At 43.5% G+C, this 25,260-nt stretch overlaps 1 protein-coding gene across 1 annotated transcript; it reads left to right on the top strand.

Annotated features, from left to right (window-relative positions):
- The first annotated feature begins 1,826 nt into the window (after positions 1-1,826).
- Positions 1,827-7,291, top strand: LOC148044189 (cyclin-dependent kinase inhibitor 1-like). Its single transcript, XM_087722252.1, has 2 exons — positions 1,827-2,264; positions 6,838-7,291. Exons 1-2 carry the CDS (start codon positions 1,892-1,894, stop codon positions 6,903-6,905), a joined length of 441 nt encoding a protein of 146 aa, XP_087578378.1. The 5' UTR covers positions 1,827-1,891; the 3' UTR covers positions 6,906-7,291.
- The last annotated feature ends 17,969 nt before the right edge of the window (positions 7,292-25,260 follow it).

Raw genomic sequence — 25,260 nt, 5'->3', positions numbered from 1 at the left:
CTCAACCTAACCCTCAACCTAACCCTCAACCTAACCCTAAACCTAATTCTAAACCTAACCCTAAACCTAATCCTAAACCTAACCCTAAACCTAACCCTAAACCTAACCCTAAACCTAACCCTAAACCTAACTGTAAATCTTACCTTAAGTGAAATCGCGCTTCGGTCAGCGCGCTGTTGTCGGCGTGCTGTTGTCAGCGCGCTTTTGAAATCATGGTTTTAGCGCCGCGGTGTTGTCGGCGCGCTTATGACGTTCACGCTTTTGATGGGTCACGGCGCCGGTCATCATCGTCCTCCCACCCACCACCCACCCTGTCTCAAGACAGGGCCGGCTGGCTGATCCACCCCAAGGGAAGGAGAAGGATGACAGGGATGATGTCAGTTGGGGGGGGGCAGGATGAAGGCATCCTGAATGTTCAGCCCTAAGATAAGAAGGCTGGGGGATGAGGGGGAACCTTAGGTTATGGCCAAAAGTGTGGAAGTGGTAGTTGTGATAGTGGGATTGAAATGTGGAGTAATGTAAACAATATGATGATGATTAATATGATTGTTACGATTATTATAAGCAATAATATATCTTCATTAGAAGATATGTTAAAGAGGGGGAAATGAATAGAATTATTATTATTATTTAATCTTTAGTGAGATTCACAGCCTTTGGGGCTGGTTAGTAGTTCAACAGCTCGAGTCCTAACCAAGGACCTAGGAACTGATTATTATGTGGTTAATCTTTGGTGAGATTCACAGCCTTTGGGGCTGGTTGATAGCTCAACAGCTCGAGTCTCCTTCTCTTCTTCCTCCTCCTTCCTCCTCCTCCTCCTCCTCCTCCTCCTCCTCATTATTATTATTATTATTATTATTATTATTATTATGTTAATCTTTGGTGAGATTCAAAGCCTTTGGGGCTGGTTGGTAGCTCAACAGCTCGAGTCCTAACCAAGGACCTAGGAACTGTTAAGGTAACGTCGGAGGATATAAACTGTTCCAAGTAGGGTGGTTTTTTGTAGAATCAGAATGTTCAAGTCTGATAAATTTAAATTCCTTGGTGCAGAAGCCGTGGTTCAAATTTTTATTGTTATTGTTATATACTTTATTCACTAAACATGAAACTCAGTCAAGTGAACATTTAAAGATGTGTCACAAATATCAGTGACTGGTGTTAATAGTTGATAGGGGTTGCATTATTATTGTTGTTGTTATTTGGTTAATCTTTGGTGAGATTCACAGCCTTTGGGGCTGGTTGGTAGCTCAACAGCTCGAGTCCTAACCAAGGACCTAGGAACTGTTAAGGTAACATCGGAGGATATAAACTGTTCCAAGTAGGGAGGGATATTAGAATGTGGAGCGAGGGAAGAAAGGAAAGGGAAGCGAAAGGAAAGGAAGGGAAGGGAAGGGAAAGGAAGGGAAGGACTCCTTAGTCAGTGGTTCCCAACCTTTTTTTGGCCGTGCCCCACCTAAGCATGTCTAAAATCCTGATTGCTCCCCCTTAACATATAAATCTTACTTTACTCAAAAAGTAAACCCTACTCATATGGAGGAAGCCTAAAAAGTTGGTTTAAACAAGGTTCAAATTGCCCCCATTAAAAATCAAATTTCCCCCCTGTGGGGCCTGGCGGCCATGTTGGATACCACTAGTCTAAGGCAATATTTCTCATCTTTGACATCTTTAAGAAGTGTGGACTTCAACTCCCAGAATTCCTCAGCCAGCAGGTTGTAAAACACTGCTCTAAGGTATTTCCCCTACTACCAGGAGTGGAGAATCTTGGACACTGAACCTCAGTACTTAATCCCCTTTTGTGAATCAAAGAAACCAAAACTGAGTTTGTTTTCTTCTCAACAGGTCCTTGGTATTTGACGCTCTTTTCAACGATAGACCGGACGGGAGAGAAAAGATGGACCTGATTTCGGCCAAAACAGCCCCCACTAGGAGGAATCTTTTTGGACCAGTGGATCACGACCATTTGCTGCAGGAGTTCCAGAGCATGATGAGGTCCAGCATGGAACAGGCGAAGCAAAGGTGGAACTTCGACTTCTCCCAGGACGTTCCCGTCGTGGGTCTCCTCCAGTGGGAAGAGCTGCAGGGCCACGAGGTCCCCGCCTTCTACCACACGCACGTGGCCCGGGAGTCTCGCCCACCTCTGCAGCCCGCGAACAGGACTGTGGACAGAGAAGGGAAAGTTCGCCTCCCGGGGAGAGAGGTGGAAAGAGGCAGAGCGATCAAAACTGTGACGCTCGGGAAGAAGCGAAGACAGACGTATTTGACAGGTATGTAGATCCAGGCGCCGTTTTCAGCGCAGGCTCTTCAGATTCAGGTTGCAATTCCACGGGCTGAAAGGGTAAATGGCAGGAGCTGTTTTGACCTAGGCTTCCCAAAAGCATGAAGCCGACTCCTCGTCCCGATAAAACCCCTTTTATTTAGTTTAAAAGAGGGGTCTCCAACCTTGGCAACTTTACGACGTGTGGACCTCAACTCCCGTAATTCCTCAGCCAACATCTGCTGGCTGAGGAATTCTGCAAGTTGAAGTCCACAAGTCGTAAAGTTGTCAAGGTTGGAGACCCCCTGATTTAAAGTGAATTCCTCTCCAGCATGAGATTTCAAGATTTCAAGAGATTTCACAACTACAGGCCTTTATCAGGCTTGGAGAGCTGCCAGGCCGATATCTTCCAAACGCCACTCCGTAGCAGACAATACTTGGCAAGAAGTCAGGAACAGATCTTCACCTTCATGAATTGAACTAATCCGACAAAAACCCTTTTTATTAATTGACTGAATTCTGCTCATTCCCATCTAGCAAAGTCTTTCAAGGGAGGATTTACAGTCATAGACCTTATCTGGCTTGGAGAGCTGCCAGGTCGATATCTGCAAAACTTGGCAATAGTCTCGGAGAGTCACAAACAAATTAAGCGAACTTATTGTCTCCTGCAAACTCCACTCCCCTTTCGCTCCTCTTTTATTTCCTCTGGGAGGGGCCATTCATCGTCCACCTGTGGCCTTACTCCCAGGTTGACATCTGTTCTTTAGCTGTTCCCTTCTCCGGGCAACTCTGTGTGTGCACACACTGGGAACAGGCTCCAGCTGTTCTTCTGCCCCACTGATGTCCGACTCTGAAAGCAGCTGATAACTGTCAGACAGCCCTGGCCCCCTCTCTGCCTCTGACACAGAGCCCTCATCAGAGCCTTCCAGAGACTTCAGGATTGGCCCAGGTTCCTCCCCAACCTCCTCACTGTCCAAATCTGCTGCCAGCTCCACTGGCCACTGGCGGGCCACAATAGGAAGCATGAACAGGAACAGCCTACATTTTTAAAAGGGGGCCCTGAAGATTAAGATCTTAACACCTGGCCATGGTGAGGTCCTTAAGGTGGATTTCAGTCCTGACTCTGCATAGAGAGTTGGATTAGGGATGCCCCCATCCAGGGTGTAAAAGTCAGAAGAACAGGAAAGAGGTTCTGTTTTCTTGATCTCTTTGTTCCCATCTAATGAGCCTTGGTGGCACAGTGGTCAGAATGCAGTACTGCGGGCTAATTTTACTAACTGCAGGCTGCCAGCAATTCGGCAGTTCGAGTCTCACCAGGTTCAAGGTTGACTCAGCCTTCCATCCTTCCGAGGTGGGTAAAATGAGGACCTAGATTATTGGGGGCAAGAGGCTGACTCTGTAAACCGCTTAGAGAGAGCTGTAAAGCACTGTGAAGCGGTATATAAGTCTAAGTGCTGCTGCTATTGCTAATGCTTCTTTTGCGTTTTGCAAAATGATAGTCCTACCGAAAAACCCACCTACCATATTTCCCCAAATATAAGACCACCACCCCAACAAGACTTAATTTTTGCTCCAAAAGACGCATTAGGGCTCATTTTCAGGTGAGGCCTTTTTTGCTGTTGTTGCAACGGACGTACAAAATGCATCCATCTGACTGACTATCTTAACTAGGGCTTATTTTTAGGTAGGGCTTATATTATGAGCATCTTGGGGGGAAAGCATGCTAGGGCTTATTTTCCAGTTAGGTTTTATTTTCAGGGAAATACGGTAATAGGAGGTGAACGCTGCCAATCGCTCTGGTGTGGCATCCTTATTATAGGTAATCCTCAAGTTGCAACAGATTATTTAGTGACCGTTCAAAATTATAGCATTGAAAAAGTGACGTATGACCATTTTTCACACTTACGACCATTGCAACATCCCTGGGGGGTCATGTGATCAAAATTCAGGCGCTTGGCAACGGGTTCATAGTTATGATGGTCCCAGTGTTCCTGGGGGATGGGGGGGCAGGTGATCCGCTTTTGTGACCTTCTGATAAGCAAAGTCAATGGCTAATCCAAATTCATTTAACAACTGGGTTACTAACTTAACAAATGCAATGATTCACTTAACGACTGCGGCAAGAAAAGCCGTAAGATGGGGCAAAACTCACTTAACGAACGTTTCACTTAGCGACATAAATTTTGGGCTCAATTGTGGTCCTAAGTTGAGGACCACCTGTATTTAAACAGAGGGGTGCCATTCCTATTTTATCCGATAACCATTATGCCAGTCAAAGTCAAATTTTTACAAAGGCTCATAAAAATAAACCATCCCAAAATACAAGCCGTCCTTGACTTACGACTACAACTGAGCCCAGTGTTTCTGTTGGTAAGCGAGACAGTGGCTTAGTGAGTTTTGCACCATTCGATGAGCTTTCTTGCCCCTGTGGTGAAGCGAATCACTGCTGTTATTAAGTCAGTAACATGGTTGTTAAATGACTCTGCTTTCCCCTTTGAATTTGATTATCAGAAGATTGAGAAAAGTGATCACATGACACCGGGCTACTGCAACTGTCATAAGTACATGCCAGTTGCCAAGCATCTGAATTTTGATCAGGTGACTCGTTGGGATGCTGCAGCGAAGTGTGAAAAACGATCAGACGTGACTTTTTACAAGACCGTTGCAACTTCGATGGTCACTGAGTGAAAGATTGTAAGTCGAGGGCTACCTAAGATGGCCCTTGACTTACAACTGGTTGCTTAGCAACCATTCAAAGTCACAATGGATGTCCCTCAGGCCGCTTACAACCCAGATTTGAAATTCTGAGAGCCGTCTCCTTCCCTGGTCATGTGACTGTCATTTACAATGTGTTTTTGTTGTTGTTGTTGTTTATTACACTTGTATGCCGCCCTATTCCCGAGGGACTCAGGGCGGCTAACAAACAAAGTAGGGGAGGGGGGAAATACAACAACGGACAACGACAAAAACAATACAAAAACAGTTTAAAAACAACCCAACAGTCACAACAATTCAAGTGGGGCTGGGAACTCATCAGCCCCAGGCCTGCCGAAACAGCCAAGTCTTGATAGCTTTGCGGAAAGCCTGAAGGGTGGTGAGGATCCGAATCTCCGAATCCGAATTGTTCCAGAGGGCCGGAGCAGCCGCAGAGAAGGCCCTCCCCTGAGAGGTCGACAGTCAACATTGGCTAGCAGATGATATTCGGAGGAGGCCCAATCTGTGGGATCTAATAGGTCGTAGGGAGGTAATTGGTAGGAGGCGGTCTCTCAAGTACAAGTTTCTTTTGGACAGAAACTGGTCTTTATTTTCAGTTTCCAGCCCCCCCAAAAATGCCCATTATGAAAAATAGGTTCGTTTAGCAACCGTGGCATTTGTTTAATGACTGCTATGCTTGCTTAATAACTGCTGCAAAATTTTTTGTTGTGAATTGGCTTCAGTCACATGATGATCCCTTTAATGACGGGCTCAATTGTGGCCATAAGCCAAAGACTAGTTATATGCTGCTCGGGATCTTTCACTTCAATATCCTTTTAATACCCTTTTCCCCTGAAAATAAGACCTCCCCGGATAATAAGCCCAATTGGGCTTTTGAGGGCATGCTCTAAAATAAGCCCTCCCCTGAATATAAGCCCTCCCTGAAAATATTGCCACACATGGGGTGACCACGCTCGCCGCTTCCTGCACCTCAAAAATAATAAGACCTCCCTGAAAATAAAGCCAAGTGCTTATTTCAGGGGATCAAAAGAAAATAAGACCCTGTCTTATTTTCGGGAGAATGCGGCAAAATTTGTCTTCAAAGAAATGTAGGTGATCTTATTAAGTTGGTCAGATAAAACAGCCAGATAGTAAAATGCAAGGTTTGCTACCTGGATGTTTTATTAAACGAGTCACATACAGTGTAAATCACAGGTGTCCATGGGGAAATAAAAAAAAGTCAAGATGGTAAATGTGGGTGCACACGAAAGGCTCCCCTCCTTTTTTACCTGAACTGTTGTTGTTTTTTTTAAAAAAATCTTATTTTATATCCCCTTATTTATATGCATCTGTGACAGGAGTGGTATATACTTAACTTCCCTACCAGTTCACAAATGTGAGCGCACACACCACCTCCGCGCATGTGCAGATCCTTCCGCGCATACGCTTTTGGCCAAAATAAAAAGGGCCTAAATGGGATGCCATAGAGTGGGCGGAGCCACCCACGATTTCCGCTACTGGTTCGGGCAATCCAAACCAATCGAATACCAGCTTTGATCTATGACGCATATGGAGAAAGAGTATTTAACTGCGCAGTCTAAACTGCCATCTTGACTTTTTTTGACCTGGGTTCTGCCCCCTTGATAGAAGCCTAGTCATTTCTCAGATTGCTTTTAATGCAGGAAAAGTAATTGGGGATTGGTTTTATTGGGGGGGCGTTCCAGAAATAAGAGAATACATATCTTGACTTTGTTCCCCTCCCATCTCCTTTTTCATAAGATTTCCACCCTGTTCACTCTGGAGAAACCTTTCCATGTATCCCTTCTTGCCGTTACTTGTTGGTGTGGATATTTATTTATTTACTTATGCAATTTTTTTTTTTTTTGCAGATTATTATACAACAAAGAAGCAGATCAGGACTGATATGCAAACACCTGTAAAGAAATTGGCCTTCTAAACTGTTGGATCGCTGCCCAGTTGTTGTTTTTTTCCCCTTAAAAGAACCTCCAAGCTTATACAACATCTCATAATGATCTCTACTGATAACTAACCCTTTGTAGCTGCGCATAGAAGAACGGTGAAAATGGAAACGGTTATTAAAAGAACAACAAACTCTTAGGAAGTGGCAGTCCCGCCAAATAAAAACTGAATAGCTCAGGAAACTTAAAAAAAAATAAAATAACTGATTGTCAAGTCCGAAAAAGACCGATGGCAGCAACAATCACATTTCAGAAACAATTGCTTATTGTATTATTGTCAGAAGCAGCTGAAATACTGAATATGAACAAATGGGGAGCAGCATTCTACCACTTTCCATGTTGTATTTTTAAAACTTGTTTCATGTGTATTAGTTTTTCATCTTTCAGCGCAAAAAGCAGAACTGTTCACCAGCTTCGTGAATTTAAGTTTTGAAAACGGAATCAGAATATCCATTTCTCAATTTGCACCCAACTATTACTTAAGGATGAGGGACGCCGTGGCTCAGTGGCTAAGACGCTGAGCTTGTCGATCAGAAAGGTCGGCTGTTCGGCGGTTCGAATCCCTAGCGCCGCGTAATGGAGGGAGCTCCCATTACTTGTCCCAGCTTCTGCCAACCTAGCAGTTCGAAAGCATGTAAAAAATGCAAGTAGGAAAATAGGGACCACCTTTGGTGGGAAGGTAACAGCGTTCCGTGCGCCTTTGGCGTTTAGTCATGCAGGCCACATGACCACGGAGACGTCTTCAGACAGCGCTGGCTCTTCGGCTTTGAAACGGAGATGAGCACAATCGGGAAGTACTACCACATATGTGCGAGGGGAACCTTTACCTTTACCTATTACTTAAGAAGCATGTTCATCCCCTTTCCTTTCCATTCAGATGTTACCTATTTTACCATTTAGTACAGGTGCCTGACACACTCACACAAAAGGGTAGAGTTTGGTCACACAATTGCTAGCACATCTTGATTTATTTTTTCCTCAAAATGCTGTATCTTGCAGCTGGAAAAACCTAGGAAAATGGATTTTGCAGCTTGCTTTCTGGAAGTCCTCTGTCCTTCGAACCAGATTTCTTTTCATAGCAGATTTCTTTTCTTTTCTTGATTGCAATAGATGGTTGTTTAAATATCCCTGGGCAATATGTCTTTAATCATATATGGGTGTTGTGGGCTTTAGTTTTAATAAAACCTGGCTTAAAAGCAGACAAAGGTGGAATAATACAAGCCTGGCCATGTTTTGATAAATTGATATTAACTATGAATTGGCTTTATTCAGTTGTCTTCCGGAAAAACGGCAGATGTCCCTCCGATTAAACCGTAAATCCTACATCATATATTCTGTGTTAAATTTTGTCATGAAATCCCTGGTTTTGGAAGACTGGCACGATGGTACGATATAATATGAGTGCTTTTGGGCTACTGGATGTATAATGGGCGTGGAGGGTTGGATCTTATATTGATAAGGCTTCAGATATTTTTCTACAAAAATCTGACTGGCCATTAGATGTCAACATAGAGCCAGAAACCTTGAACATTTTGCCGCCATCTCCTGCTTATTCCGCTCCAGTCCCTCTAATCGTATGAAAATCTTTGACGCTCCCATTGCCATAGAATAGTGTTGGCGAATCTTAACGGGAGCCCGTTCGGGCGGGCGGGCTGGAAACGAGAAGAGAAACTTCCCGGTGTGCATGCCCATGCCGGGAAAATGATCTTCCGGTTTCCAGCACTTGCCTACACACCAGCCATCTGGCCTTCTGGTTTCTGGTATGCATGCATGCGTGAAGACTAGCAGGCTGGCACACATGTGCGCACCGGAAACCAGAAGACCATCTTCCCGGTGCGCACATGCACACTGGATGGCTGCTCCTCCAGTTTCCAGCACTTCCATGCTGGCTGACGCACCGGAATCCAGAAGAGCAACAAGTCACGGCTCGCGTGCCCGGAGAAATAGCTCCGCATGCCACTTCCGGCATGCGTGCCATCGGTTCGCGCACCGGAACCTGGAAGAGCTACGGGCGACGGCTCTCGTGCCCAGAGAGATGACTCTGCTTGCCACTTCCGGTATGCATGCCATGGGTTTGCCATCACGGCCATAGAATATTGTATGAAAACAAATCAAATGAAAATCACATCGGTAAGTAAAGTGACACTGCGTAGATTGTATATTCACAGAATGGATGTCATTCATCTGCTCTGTGTTATTTCAGAAAGTTGTTTTTTTAAAAAAAAAAATTCTTAAAATGTCATGCAGGAAGAAAAATTGGCTCTCCAAGACGGCTGAGTGAAAATTAGGGCAGCGCAGTGTCCTCCAAAACTCTGTTCTCACACACACACACACACACACACACAAAGCCAGCGATGGTGCTGTCCTTATTTATTTCAAAACAAGGAATGTTATTGGTGGATTTCCTGCCTTTATTTCTCTTCCCTCTTGAGCGTCATTTGCTGGCAGGAAACCCGTCACCCTTCTTAAGTTGGGCTGGGCAAGAATGGAAGCCTGGGAGGATTCTAAAGAAGGGTCAGTCTGGCCACCTTCTCCAGTGACTCAAACCACAAATGGAAAGCTCCAGAGGTTGAAGCTGGAGGGATGTGCATCACGCAGGCTATTTCTGGATTCTGGTCTGGCGCTTTTCTAAAAGAGTGCCAAGCCCATGTTCTGAAATAGCTCAGATTATGGAGATTATTTAATCATCCAAGTCATGGTTGTCCCAAAGGTGCTTTCCCCCCCCCCCCAAAAAAAGCAACTGGAGTTTCTCAGGGGTTGTTTGTTTGTTTGTTTGTTTGACAATGTTTCGCTTCTCATCCCCAAAAATCATCTTCATGAAGACGTTTTCTGGATGAGAAGCAAAACCTTTTCAAAGGAAAAAAACCAAGTATAGCCTTTTGGAACAAGCATCTTTGGCACAATCCAAGGGAGAGATAGACAGTGTGTGTGTGACAGGATGAAGCAGAAGGGAACGATCAATCATACGATAGTTTTGGAGTGATCAAGAAATCCAGGTGATCTCATGGCTGGTGTCACCCAGAAGCCGTGGCCTGACAAAACCGCGCTCGTCAAAATAGCGGCGACAAAACTGCGTCGCTAAAGCCGCGACGTCATCACTGCGACATCATCACCGCGGCGACAACAGCGCAGCGACAGAAGGGCACTTTAAAACAGCACGGCGGCAGAAAGCCGATTTAAATTAAGGTAAGGGTTAGGATTAGGTTTAGGGGTTAGGTTTAGGGTTAGGGTTAGGGTTAGGGTGCTGAGTGCTTCGGAAGGCGCGGATTTGCCCTCCGCGGTTATGTCGTCGCGCTAGGGTCGCCTTTTTCCTTAGCGCTTCGGACGGCGCGGATTTGCCCTCCGCACTTATGTCGGCGCGGATAAGGGCTTCGCGGTTTTGTCGGTGAACCCCCAGAAGCAGCTTCTACACAGTCATTGGGACCACACAATGGTGATCGGTTGATAATGGATATGACAGTCATCACCAGGCTCACCTGTGGTCAGAAAATAATGCAATCACGGCTACTTTGCTTCATTTTGACCCCAACAAGAATGTGTTCTGACCTAGGCTTCCCCAAAAAGCACAAAGAAGATTCCTAGTCCCAACAAAACTCTTTTTATTAAAGGAATGTGAATTCCTCTCATTCACACGCAGCCAAGGCCTGGCAAACAGTCTTTCAAAGGTGAAGTTATGACCACAGACCTTATCTAGCTTGGAAATCTGCCATGTAAATATTTTCCAAACGCAATGCTGTGCAAGGAAAGACTTGGCACAGAGTCTCTGAGATTCCAGGACAGATCTTCACACTCCTGGAACAAACAAATGAATGAATTGCCCACTCCCCTTTCGCTCCTCTTTTATTTCCTATGGGAGGGGCCATTCACCGTCCACCTGTGGCTTTACTCCCAAGTCGACCCCGATTTCTGAGCTGTTCTTTTCTTCTGGCAGCTCTGTGCATGCACACACTGGGAACAGGCTCCAGCTGTTCCTCTGCCTCATTGCTGTCTAGCTCTGATGGCAGCTGAGAAATGCCAGACGGCCTTGGCCCCCTCTCTGCCTCCGATGCAGAGCCCTCGTCCGAGCCTTTCCCAGCCTCCAGGACTGGCCCATGTTCCTCCCCAACCTCCTTATTGCATGACTCTGCTGCCAGCTCCATTGCCTGCTGGCGGGCCACAACAGAAGGTTTGCAGGTGGGAACAACTTCAGGCCATCTTTGAAACAGCTCACAAAGCGAGCATGCGCACACACGCCGAACCAGTAATAAACGTCTGTGAAACCCACCTCTGAGATAGATGGGATTAATCCGGGTTTCTATAATTTAGTGTTTCTCAACCTTAGCAATTTTAAGATGTGTGGACTTCAACTCCCAGAATTCTCCAGCCAGCATGGGGAATTCTGGGAGTTGAAGTCTGCACATCTGTAACCTTCTTAAGCCATTCTAACAGCTAGGGGAGGGCTAAATTATCCAGTCTATGAAGTGTGTGACTTGAGATGAACTCATAAGAAGGGGAATGGCTTCATTTGTCCATCCAGCTTCATTGTTTTAACAAAGTTCACCACTCAATTTCCGTTGTGCATCACATCCAGAGGAGCTACTGAAGTTTCTCCTAACGTTTGAAGAGATTATTATTGTACGAGATACTAAACGAGGGTCCGTGTATCTAAATTGCATCCTGCAGTGGGGATTGCGGTATTTAATACTGTAGTAAGGAACTTCTGTTAATGCTCCTGGGTGATATCTCTTGCTTACAACCTGTGGATGCTTTCAATAAAATTTTGATTTCTCCAACATCGTATTGATGCTGATTTGTAGTCTACTGGGGAGCCTCTCCAAATTCTACCATTGAACACCAATTCCCCAATTTTTATTTTTGTGCTTTTGGTTTTGGCCAACAACCCATCACAAACGATGAAAGAACAGTAAATCAACCCAGACCCAGGATGAGCCAGTTACATTTAACTAGGGAAGAACTTTCAGTGAAATTTAAAAAAAAGTATTATTGGAATGATCTTCAGTGATCTTCTGCATGCGATGAGAAAAGGAGATTTATAAATATACAGTAGTGGGGAAAATTGTGGAAACCTTTTGGGGGGAAAATGTATTTTTGAGGTTTGGTGGCTAATAACACCACTTTTGTTTTGGAGTAGTGCCCTAAAATGATATATCAATGGAAAGACAATTCAATCAAGAATGTAATGCAACAAAGTTTGTTCAATTACCTGTATTCTATGAAAAGGTATAGATCAGAATAAAACCCAGTTAATAGAAGCAAGCATTCAATCTTGGTTTCACACTGTAACAGTTGCAGAACTAAAAGATGTGGTTCACTCCATGGGGAGACAATTCATGCTAGTTACTCAACTAAGTATTAACTGACATGGTGATAAATTTTGTATATCTTGTTTTTTCTATGCGGTTCACTTTTCTTCTTTATAACTGCTATTCTAATAGCAAATCCTTCATAAAAGTTATTGCATGACGTTCTTGATTAAATTATCTTACATTGATAGCATCTCACTCCAAGGTTTGGGGTGCACTCCCAATAACATTTTATCAGCAAGATGAAAGTATCCTGTGGGGCATCATCCCAAGGTTATGGCCCAGCTTCTCCGCAATGTCCTCTAGAGGTGAACCAACAAGAAAGACTTCCTCCTAGATATACAGTATGTTAAAATTAAATATGTATATTGAAAAGGAATTATAAATACCGTCAACATAAAATGGAGCTTGCTCAGAGGCTGAAATACACCAAGTAAATGAGAGGAAGGGTGTGAAGTTGAGGAGGTAAGCGAAGAAGAGAGGGATAGAAGAGAGGGCGGGGGGAGAGGAGGAGAGAAAGAAGGAGTGGGAAGGGGAGAGAGGAGAAGGAGAGAGGAAGGGGAAGTAAAGAAGAGAAGGACAACAGAGGGAAGAAAGGAGAGAGGGAGGAGAAGGAGAGAGGGAGAAGAAAGTGATGGATAGGGTACAAATATGGTGTATGGAGAGCAGAAGAGCCAATAATTGTTTTTGGGAGTTGATGGTAAGACGAATTGATGTAAACATTTAGAGTTTAGAGTTTTATTGATTTGTATGCCGCCCACTCCCGAAGGACTCCGGGCGGCTTACAATAAAACAAGGGAGGGGGATAATACAAAAACAACATATTAAAATATACAACAGTCACAATTTCCGAGGGGCTGGATATTTCGAGAGCCCCCCGGCCTGCTGGAGCAGCCAGAACTTAACGGACTTAACAATATAATATGATGTTGGTTATGTAATAGTATACATGTGGTTATTTGTTATGAAAATGAAAAAATAAAAAACTTTAAAGAAAAAGAAAACTCCCTCCTGGTTCCTAGTGTAGGTCCTTAGCTCAGGTGACCACAGCAGTTTCAATCCCGTATCCCAGCTACAAATCCAGGATATCTACAGTATCTAGATAGGTTACAACTTTTTAACTATGAACCTCAACAGACAGGTTCCTCGGTGTAAGCCAGTCCACATATTTAATTTTAAATTTAAAAATGACAGGCCATTGCTCTGATTTTTTTTTTTATGCTTTCTACTTGCTTGCTGGTGGGGGTTATGAATTAAACCTACGCTCTTCCGTAGGTTCGAACTAAACGGAAAGATTCGGAAAATTAGCTTGGCAGTTGTAAACATTTGTAACCCTAGATGACCTCCTCGTTTCTGACTCCACCCAAGTTCTTGGCAGGCTTTCAAATATCCTGGCAAAAGCTTCAGACATCCGCAGTGAGGGATGCCAACGGATTGTTTTGTCTGTAGATGCGGCAGAGAGATGAGGAAGTTCAGAACTGGCGGCCCTGTTAATAGGTTCCTCGCAAAATATGGAATTCCACACCTTTCTCTGCCAGGAACTTACCGGAGTAAAGATTTCTGCAAAATAACACTGCTTCCCAGGATATCGTTTGCCTTCCGAATCTTTTGTCTGTGGCCTCACACAATTTTCAAACTGTTGACCATAGCAGATTTAGACTTGTCTTGGAATTGTATCTGGAAGAGATGAGAAGGGAAGGGAAAAGGCCTTTCCTAAATTCAGTGGAATAAATTTGCTGTGTTTGAATCAAACGGCTTAAAGATTATGTTTTTATCATTTCTATATGACGTTGATGAGTGGTGTGGTGGCCTAGAAGCAGTGGTGGGATTCAGCCGGTTCGCACCTATTCGGGAGAACCGGTTGTTAACTTTCTAAGCAGTTCGGAGAACCGGTTGTTGGAAGAAATCTCTTTTTGTTTTTTCCCACTTTACAGGGCTAATCCTGTAAGGAAGGCAGGAAGGAAACATTCTGGTGTTGTTTCTAGCCTAATCTATATTGCTCTGCTTACAGAAACTCCCTCTCCGGTTAACCCTTGGAACAGCTAAGGTGACGTGCCCATCGACGTGAGTGATGTTGAGTTGGCCACACCCACTCAGTCACATGACCACCGAGCCCCACCTACCCAGCTGGTCATTAGGGCAGAGAACCAGTTGTTAAATTATTTGAATCCCACCACTGCCTAGAAGTGGAGCTCTCACCTCACAATCAGGAGGCTATGAGTTCAATCCTAGGAAGAGGCAAATATTTCTCTCTCTGGGAGGAACCTCCGCATTGGCAACAGGAAAAGCATCCGGCCACTAAACACTCAACTCCATTCAGTTGCCCAGACTCCATCCCGCAAGGGGTTATGAGGTCGTTAAAAGAGGATGATTTTTATAGGATGTTGAAAAGCCAGCTAGATAAAACATTATAATGTCCCTCATCATGAAGAGACAGTCAGAAATATTGAGTTCGAATGTATGATACAGCCTAAGGATTTCTCTGCAGGATTCCTCCATTTCTCTGGAGGATTCCACTCAGTGGTGGGATTCAGCCAGTTCGCACCTATTCGGGAGAATCAGTTGGTAACTTTCTAAGCAGTTCGGAGAACCAGTTGTTGGAAGAAATCTTTTGTTTTTTTCCCCACTTCACAGGGCTAATCCTGTAAGGAAGGTAGGAAGGAAACATTCTGGTGTTGTTTCTAGCCTAATCTTTATTGCCCTGCTTTCAGAAACTGCCTCTTCGGTTAACCCTTATTCCATTGTAACAGCTAAGGCGAAGCGCCCATCGACCTGAGTGACATTGAGTTGGCCACGCCCACCCAGTCACATGACCACCAAGCCACGCCTACCCAGCTGGTCATAAGGGCAGAGGACTGGTTGTTAAATTATTTGAATCCCACCACTGATTCCACTCCAATTTTCTCACTCAAAATTGGACTGGGCAACCAATGATGGCTTGATTTTATGAGCCATGCTGATGTGAGAGCAGGTCTGTTCACCCAGACTTACATTTTATACAAACAGTGAAGCATTTTCTGTCTAGTTGAGAGCTCCAGAAAAAATGAGAAGATACCTCAATAGCGCAAAGAGTTTTCAAATGAAAAAAGAAGAAGTTTCTGCCCTAGCTTTAGATTAAGGAGAAATCTGTTCATAATTATGCCTATTTGCCTCCAATTTTGGAGCACAGATTTTAAAATAAATCCCTTTTTAAAAAATGTTAATCAATTGTGACAACTCATTTCAAGGAGGAAATTGCAGAGAAGGAACAAGGGAGTGGAGAGGAATGCTCCCCTAGGAAAGGACACAGCATCGAAACTTCCTAACTTAGAAAATAAGTAAGAGAAGAAAATAACATATAAATAAAGAGGAGGAGGAAAGCATTATAAGAAAATAACAAATCATTTCAGGAAGAATGGCTCCTCCACATACAATTTATTATGCAGCGTAGCAAATATATACAGTAAAGCTTACTTTCAAAGGGAGCCTAAATGTTTATAAAAACCATAAATCAGTAGAGGCACATAAAGAGGAAAATTAAAAATCAAATAGTCTTTTTTAATTTCTGTTTTAAAAACTTATTTATTGTTTGTTTTTGTTTTTCTTTTCTTTTGCATGCACAAACAACAGTCAGCAACAATTAGAGAAGACCATCGTATTAAATGTTAGGTAAAGGTGAAGGTTCCCCTCGCACATATGTGCTAGTCGTTCCCGACTCTAGGGGGCAGTGCTCATCTCCGTTTCTAAGCCGAAGAACCAGCACTGTCCAAAGATGTCTCCGTGGTCATGTGTCTGGCATGACTCAACGCCAAAGACTCATGGAATGCTGTTACCTCCTCATCAAAGGTGGTCCCTATTTTTCTACTTGCATTTTTACATGCTTTTGAACTGCTAGGTTGGCAAAAGCTGGGACAAGTAACTGGAACTCACTCCATTATGCGGCGCTAGGGATTCGAACGGCCAACATTTCTGATCGACAAGCTCAGCATCTTGGCCACTGAGCCACCTTATTAAATGTTAAGCTTAAGACACAAAATCTCTATTGCACATCAAATATTTTGATGTAAATTACAGATATTTATAAATGCTATATTTAGTTTTGGATGTAAAATTGAAAGAACTTTTTGCTTATTAATTTTGACATTTCAAGATCGTAGTTAACACTGACATACAGGTGGTTCTCAACTTACGACAGTAATAGAGCCCAGAATGTCTGTCATAAGTCAGAAAGACTTACACTGAGATAACCATGTGACCAATCTGATTTTATAACCTTTTTTGTAGCGGGCATTAAGTAGATGGTGGTTTTCGGGAGGGGGGGTTCCGATGATGGTTTTCTTGCTGGGAAGTTTCCTACCAAAAAAAAAAGTTTTTTAATTTCATCACATGACTACCGAATATTGCAATTGGTTACCAAAGTGCTCAAAATGTGGTCACATGACCACGTGGGTGAGGGTACTCCCATTGTATTGTATTGTATTGTATTTGGTTTATTTGTATGCTGCCCTTCTCCAGGAGGGACTCAGGGCGGCAAACAACTCAGGGGGGAAAGGGAACATAAACAACAGTACACATAATTAAAATACACGAAAATCACACAGCCATACCAGTCGAGAGGGGAGGGGAACTCATCAACCCCAGGCCTGCCGGCACAGCCAGGTTTTGACGGCTTTCCGGAAGGCCTGGAGAGAGGTGAGGGTCCGGATCTCCGCGGGGAGTTCATTCCAAAGGGCCGGAGCTACTACAGAGAAGGCCCTCCCCCGGGTAGTAGCCAGATGGCATTGGCTGGTGGACGTAACCCCAGACCAGGAGTCATACATATCTTTTGAGGTTCCGTGGTAACTAGAAGCAGTTAATAAGTGCCCCGTCATTAAGCAGGGACTAATAGTAAGCCTCCTTTTATTTTCTCTATCTTTAAACGTTTAAGTTATCTAAATACCAGTGTGTTAATAATTGCTAGAGTATACAGTATAAATATGACTTTATCTAAAATGTACGGCATGTTATTTCCTATGTCTTATAATACGATAAAACAACTGTAAAAAATAAAATAAATATTACATAACTTAGAGCAGTGTTTCCCAACCTCAGTAAATTTAGGATGTGTGGATTTAAATTCCCAGAATTCTCTAGCCAGCATGCTACCTGGGAAATTCTCGAAGTGGGAATCTATACATCTTGGTAAGGCCACCCTTGGAATACTGCATTCAGTTTTGGTCGCCAGGATGTAAAAAAAGAAGTTAAGACTCTAGAAAGAGTGCAGAGAAGAGCAACAAAGGTGATTATGGGCAGTGATGGGATTCAAAATTGTTTACTCCCAGTTCTGTGGGCTTGGCTTGGTGGCTTGGTGTTGCTTGGTGGGCATGGCAGGGGAAGGATACTGTAAAATCTCCATTTCCTCCCGATCAGCTGGGACTTGGGAGGCAGAGAATAGATGGGGGAAGGGCTAGCCAGAGGTGGTACTGTAGGTGGTACTGTATTTACTGGTTCTCCAAACAACTCAAAATTTACGGTTCTCCAGAACTGGTCAGAACCTGCTGAATATCACTTCTGATTAGGGTACTGGAGGCTGAAACATATGGAGAACGGTTGCAGGAACTGGGTATGTCTAGTTTAATGAAAAGAAGGACTAGGGGAGACATGATAGCAGTCTTCCAATATCTCAGGGGTTGCCACAAAGAAGAGGGAGTCAAGCTATTCTCCAAAGCACCTGAGCGTAGGACAAGAAGCAATGGGTGGAAACTAATCAAGGAGAGAAGCAACATAGAACTAAGGAGACATTTTCTGACAGTTAGAACAATCAGTGGAACAATCTGCCTCCAGAAGTTGTGAATGCTCCAACACTGGAAGTTTTTAAGAAGATGCTGGATAACCGTTTGTCTGAAGTGGTGTAGGGTTTCCTGACTAGACAGGGGGTTGGATTAGAAGACCTCCAAGGTCCCTTCCAACTCTGTTATTCTATTCTACTCCAAAAGCATGCTTGGTGGGGAATTCTAGGAGTTAAAGCCACATATTTCAAAGTTACTAACACTAAAAAATGCTGATGTAGAGGATTATAAAATTATGCATTTCAGGGGAAAAGATATGGTATTTTCTCCAATTCTCACCATACAAGGAAAGGAAGAATAAATAAAAAGAATGAGAACTTTGCCATGGAAGAGACGATGGAAATTCCTACCAAGGGATTGCAATTATCATATAGTCAGATCATATATAATTGACACCGGATTTGATTCCAAATTTTAGTTGTTATTTATTATTTTATACTAGACGTTTTAAGTGTGTATATACTGAGTGATTTTATTTGTTCTGATCTAAGACTATAATAATAAATTGTTCCTATTGTTGCCCTACCAAGGTATAACGATGATTCAAAAAACCTGAATAGCTTTTAAGTCGAGTAGGCATATTTGCAAAGAAGAGCTATCAAGTTTTTCTGTAGAATAGCAAGCAATTTCCTGCTGGGAATATAAATGTTTCTAATGTCCTATGATGGCAACACTTCCCTATCTTGGTGTGACATCATTGAACAGTGTGTTCTGTCTTTGTCCCTGGCTAGTCTAACCAATCAATTGTTTTTTTTGTAGTGTTGGGCACGATTAATGATTAATGACCAGGCACAGCAATAAATCTCACCTCTTCGGATACTCACTGCCCATGTTGCAGAAAGAACAACAGGAATTGATAGATGACATACAGCTAAAGAAGTTGCTTTACTGCTGACAAGATAAAGATAAAGATTAACGCTCTGGATGCCCAGATCTGCCTTTTGTAGAATGCAGCAATCAAAACCTTATATAAGTAGTCCTTGACTTACAACCATTTGTTTAGGGACTGTTTGAAGTTACAACACTGAAGAAAAGGGACTTATGGCCATTTTCCACACTTAAGACCTGATGAAAGAAATGTCCTTTTGGGTTCGGCTCCAAGTGGGGGAAAAGAAACTGGAGACATGGAGGCTACTTGGAAAGATGGTTTATTGGTGGACAGGACCATATGGTTTGAGCTCCTGGACAGGAGCTCATGCACTTCGCCTTAGTTGTTACAATGGAAATAAGGGTTAACTGGAGAGGCAGTTTCTGTAAGCAGGGCAATAAAGATTAGGCTAGAAACAACACCAGAATGTTTCCTTCCTGCCTTCCTTACAGGATTAGCCCTGTAAAGTGGGGAAAAACAAAAATTTCTTCCAAAACCGGTTCTCCGAACTGCTTAGAACGTTACCAACCGGTCCTCCTGAATAGGTGCGAACTGGCTGAATCCCACCACTGGTTATGTGTGTTGGGCCTGGTCTTTGGGTGTTATGTGAATTTTGTTGTATGTGTAAATATACATGTGCATTGTATATACATACAATGACAATGAAACAAAGTAATTTGCTACAATGTTTTATATATATCTTATACTAAGAAGATATTAGAAGCTCCTTTTATAATTCTGTGTTTGTAACTCAGGTTGTTTTACAGTGAAATAACAAAATATCCCATGAATAGATTTTTTTTTTTTAAAAAAAAACAGGTTTCCTATAAACCAGTAACTGAGTTCCTGCCTTCCGTTGGATTTAATGAGCAGTCTTACAGCTTCACCTGGTGGATCAATATATAATTGTGCAATGCAATACTTTTCCATTAGGTGTTTTATTTTTTATTTTTTTGGCTACATTTGTAGTTTTGTTTTATGATTCGATTTCTTCTTCGTCCTGTTTGGGTGATGAATCTCTGCTTGGCTGTGCATGCTTAAGCTCCTTAAAGTTGCTCACGGAGGGTGAAATTGGGACTGTTTACAAGTCCAGTTACAAGAACCGTTGTGAAGGTGTAATAAATTCAAAGCATGGAACAGCATGTTCTCAGGCTGTAGGAAGGAGTCAGCAAGCTTGGTGGGGAATGAAAAAAGGGAGGGGAGGAATATCTACAGTCAGATTACTAGATGTGTTCTATTCAGGATCACCAACATTTGTCAGCTCCTCCTTTTTAATATTTAAAGTACTTTATTGAATGGGTTTATTGAATTGAATGGGTTTATTTATAGGCCGCCCTTTTCCCTGAGGGGACTCAGGGCGGCTAACAACTCATAGGAAGGGGAATACAGACAATAACATATAACATTACATATAATTAAAAAGTAAACAACATTCATCCAACATTCGGGTGGGGGCAGATCAATCTCTACCCCCAGGCCTGGCAGGATAGCCAGTTCTTGAGGGCTGCGTGGAAGGTCTGAAGGGTGGTGAGGGTACGGATCCCCACGGGGAGCTCGTTCCAGAGGGTCGGAGCTACCACTGAAAAGGCTCTCCTCCGCGTAGTGGCCAGCCGGCACTGGCTGGCAGATGGCACTCGGAGGAGGCCTAATCTATGAGATCTAATCGGTCTCGAGGAGGTAATCGGCAGGAGGCGGTCTCCCAAGTGCCCAGATCCACTACCATGGAGGGCTTTATAGGTGGTAAGAAGCACCTTGAAGCGCACACGGAGATCAACAGGTAGCCAGTGCAGCTCGCGGAGGATAGGTGTTATGTGGGTGAACCAAGGTGCACCCACAATCACTCGCGCGGCCGCATTCTGGACTAGCTGAAGTCGCCGGATGCTCTTCAAGGGCAGCCCCATGTAGAGCACGTTGCAGTATTCCAGCCTAGAGGTCACGAGGGCGCGAGTGACTGTTGTGAGAGCCTCCCGATTCAGATAGGGACGCAACTGGTGCACCAGGCGAACCTGGGCGAATGCCCCCCTGGTCACAGCCGACAGGTGGTGATCAAAGGTCAGCTGTGGATCCAGGAGGACTCCCAAGTTGCGAACCCTGTCTGAGGGGTGTAAAATTTGACCCCCCAGCCTGAGTGATGGAATGCTAGCCAAATTGTTGGGAGGGAAACACAACAGCCACTCGGTCTTTTCTGGGTTGAGTACAAGCTTGTTAGCCCGCATCCAGTCTCTAACGGCCTCAAGACCCTGGTTCATCACGTCCACCGCTTCATTGAGTTGGCACGGGGCGGACAGATACAGCTGTGTATCGTCCGCATATTGATGGTATCTTATCCCGTGCCTCCGAATGATCTCGCCCAGCGGTTTCATGTAGATGTTAAATAGTACGGGGGACAGGACCGACCCCTGCGGCACCCCATATGTTAGGGGCCTCATGGTCGATCTCTGTCCCCCGACCAACACCAACTGCGACCTGTCCGAGAGGTAGGAGGAGAACCACTGCAAAACAGTGCCTCCCACCCCCACCTCCCGCAGTCGTCGCAGAAGGATACCATGGTCGATGGTATCGAACGCCGCTGAGAGGTCAAGAAGAACCAAGATGGAGGGATGACCTCCATCCCTGGCTCTCCAGAGATCATCGGTCAATGCGACCAAAGCGGTTTCTGTGCTGTAACCAGGTCTGAAGCCGGACTGGAAGGGGTCCAGGTAATCGGCTTCCTCCAAGGACCGCTGAAGCTGGTAGGCCACCACCTTCTCAACAACCTTCCCAATAAAGGGGAGGTTGGAGACTGGACGATAGTTGTTAAGTACAGCTGGATCCAGAGATGGTTTCTTCAGGAGGGGTCTCACCACCGCCGTTTTAAGTGCGGCGGGGAAGTGCCCCTCCCGAAGCGACACCTCACATCAAAATGGACACCTCACATCAAAAATGTCATCAAAAAAGCACAACAAAAAAATATTCTTTCTACACCAACTCAGAAAGCTCAAACTGTCCAAGGAGCTGCTGATTCTGTTCCACAGAGGAATGATTGAGTCTGTCATCTGCACCTCCATAACTGTCTGGTTTGGTTCTGCAGTCCAACAAGATAAGCATAGACTTCAGAGGATAATTAGAACTGCAGAAAAAACAATGGCTACCAACCTGCCTTCCATTAAAGACCTGTACACTGCATGAGTCAAAAAGAGGCCTGTGAAAATATCTAAAGACCCCTCACATCCTGGACATAAATTGTTTCAACTTCTACACTCAAAATGACACTATAGGGCCCTGCACACCAGAACAACTAGACACAAGGACAGTTTTTTCCCCAAATGCCATCACTCTGCTAAACAACTAATTCTTACAACACTGTCAAATAATTTACTAAGACTGTATTCTTCTCATCCTTCCTAGTGCCTATCTCTCCCCACTTATGACTATAACCATGTTGCTTGTATCTTTTGTATTGTATTATTTGTTTCCTAGTCTGATTTGATTGGTTTTTAGTAAACTATGGCTATCACTAAGTGTTGCATCTTATGATTCTTGATGAATGTATTCTATTTTATGTTTCTTTATGTACACTGAGAGCTTATGCACCAGTGGTGGGTTTCAAAAATTGTTTGAACCTACTCTGTGGGTGTGGCCTCCTTTGTGGTAGTGGCTTGCCACCCATGTGACCAGATATGAAGATGCCAACGACACTTGTCAGAACCACCTTAAATTACCTCACACACAGCACTGGCTTGCATGAGAATATGATGTGAACTTGTTTTTTAAAAGGCATCTTTGGTTTGCGTTAACACAACTTCAACACACGCAATGTTCTGATTGCACCACAAACGCAGTAGTCATCCTTACCTTTCACAGAGGCACTGAGTTTTATAAATATGAGCATGATAGTGTAGAATAATCATATCCAAGGACCAGTGGTGGGTTTCAAAAAATTTTTGGAACCTCTTCTGTATGTGTGGCCTGCTTTCCGGGTCCACTGGTGGAAGCTCTTCTAACCGCTTCGGTAGATTTGACGAACCGGTTCTACCGAACTGGTGCGAACCGGTAGGAACCCACCTCTGTTATGCACCGAAGACAAATTCCTCGTGTGTCCAACCACACTTGGCCAATAAAGAATTCAATTCTATTCTATTCTATTCTGCAATGAAACAGGAATTTTATGCTCTCGGTGACAGTCCACCATTCTTTATAATTACCACGAACAAACGACTATAGCGTAGCACCTTAATGTGCAAATGTAATCAACTCAAATCCCTTTTCAAGCTTTGGGGTGGTGACTGGGTAGTTTTTATTGCATCATAAATGTGGCATGTGAGAAAACCAAGGCTCACAACATCTGCTCTAACAATGACCCTGCCGTTTTTTTTCTACTGGCAGTAGGGGGGAAAATTGGAGCTCGGGGATCTTGTGAATGATCTTGTGGGTTCAACTGTTTGACAAAAGACCTGCATTCCAAACAAAAAAAAATCCATGGAAAGAAGTGGTGAATTCATGTTGAATACCATATTTGTCAGAAGGGTGTCTGTCCACCCACGAGATTGGATGAAATATTTATTAGAACTCTTTCTTGGCAAGAATTGCTATTTCATTTAATAGCTGGAACAGTAAAAGGTGTATTGGGCTAGAAGACACAGTGGTTGATTGGTTGGAAAATACAATTAGGCGGGATGTTGCATGAGGTAATCTGCATTATTATTGGTTGCTGGGTGAGAAGGGGGAGTTTCCCTTTTTTTTCCACCGTTTTTTTTTGTACATGTTCTATATTCTGTGATTTACATGATGATTTATCTCATGAGGTAGTGATGGGCGCATGAGGCAATCTACACTATGATTGGTTGCTGTAGGTGAAAGGGGGACTTTCCCTTTTTCCCGCCTTTTTTTCTGTATATGCACTAAATTCTGTGATTTACCTCATGATTTATCTCATGATGTAATGATGTGCTTCTGCATGAGGCAATCTATGCTATGATTGGTTGCTGTAGGTGAAAGGGGGAGTTTCCCTTTTTCCCGCCTTTTTTTCTGTATATGCACTAAATTCTGTGATTTACCTCATGATTTATCTCATGATGTAATGATGTGCTTCTGCATGAGGCAATCTACGCTATGATTGGTTGCTGTAAGTGAAAGGGGGAGTTTCCCTTTTTCCCGCCTTTTTTTCTGTATATGCACTAAATTCTGTGATTTACCTGACGATTTATCTCATGATGTAATGATGTGCTTCTGCATGAGGCAATCTACGCTATGATTCGTTGCTGTAGGTGAACCTGGGAATTTCCCTTTTTCCCGCCTTTTTCTTCTTCTGGGTGCTTGGAATGCTGTTTTGTGATTTACCTCATGATGTTCCTAACTATCTTGTCTGCTGTAAATTTAAATGTAAAATACATTTATTTATATAAAGCTACAAGTTCGCGTCAGCGTTTCTGACTCCATTTGGACACTGACTGCGCAATTCCCTGACAATCATAGTGTCAAGAAACATGTGGTCATGGGTCAACGCGTTCAAATTAGATTGATTCAAACTGAGAATTAACCTGGAACGCAAATGCTATCAATGTGATAATTTAGGGTCAGAGAAGTATTTTATACCGCAGTTTACCAGCCCGTGCCAAATAGGCCTGTTCAACCAAAAATCACTGACAAATGCAAACAACTTCAAATATTTGGAGAAAATCATCTGAAGTAAGTCTTTGGACAAAGAAAATGGACTCCAGAATTATCAAAGATAGGCAGGCACTGGGATGGCTGTATGCTAGAGTGCTCCATCAAGACTTTGCATTTCCACAAAGTTGAAATTCTGCAGAGCTGTAGGGATCCCTTCTATCTTTCTCTCATATATACGATGTGAATCCTGGACTGATGAAGTCCAGGATGATGTAATGAAGACACATCAAACCATTGGAGAAATTTCTCTACATTTCACTAATCTCCATTTATTTCTAGCTTCTGATTTTGTTCTCCAGCCATCCATAAAATACCTCCCATGTCATATGTAGTGTTCTTTCTCCTTTATAGCCAAGGTTAATCTATCCATTTCTGCACATTCTAATAGTTTCCTAATCACATTCTCCTCGGTAGGGAACTCTTCACTCTTCCAGTTTTGTGCAAATGCAGTTCTAGCCGCAGTTAATACATGTATAATTAAATATGCAGTCCCTTTATTATAGATTTCTCATGCATGGTCTCCGGTCCATCCTTGGCATTTGTTGGCAAGACTGTGTCACCAATCAACATTGAGTTCCTGATTATCAGGGCCCAAATACATCAGAATGGATGTCCACCACACCAGGGGTGGGTTCCGGCCACCATTACTACTGGTTCGGTAATAAAAAAAATATGCAACCTGGTTCTGCCAGTGGGAATGGGGAAC

This window comes from Thamnophis sirtalis, unplaced genomic scaffold (genome assembly GCF_051295495.1).
Source record: "Thamnophis sirtalis isolate CommonGarterSnake01/CBP01778 unplaced genomic scaffold, rThaSir2_p1.2 scaffold_9, whole genome shotgun sequence".
NCBI lineage: Eukaryota > Metazoa > Chordata > Lepidosauria > Squamata > Natricidae > Thamnophis > Thamnophis sirtalis.
This window is presented reverse-complemented; position numbering and strand designations above follow the sequence as displayed.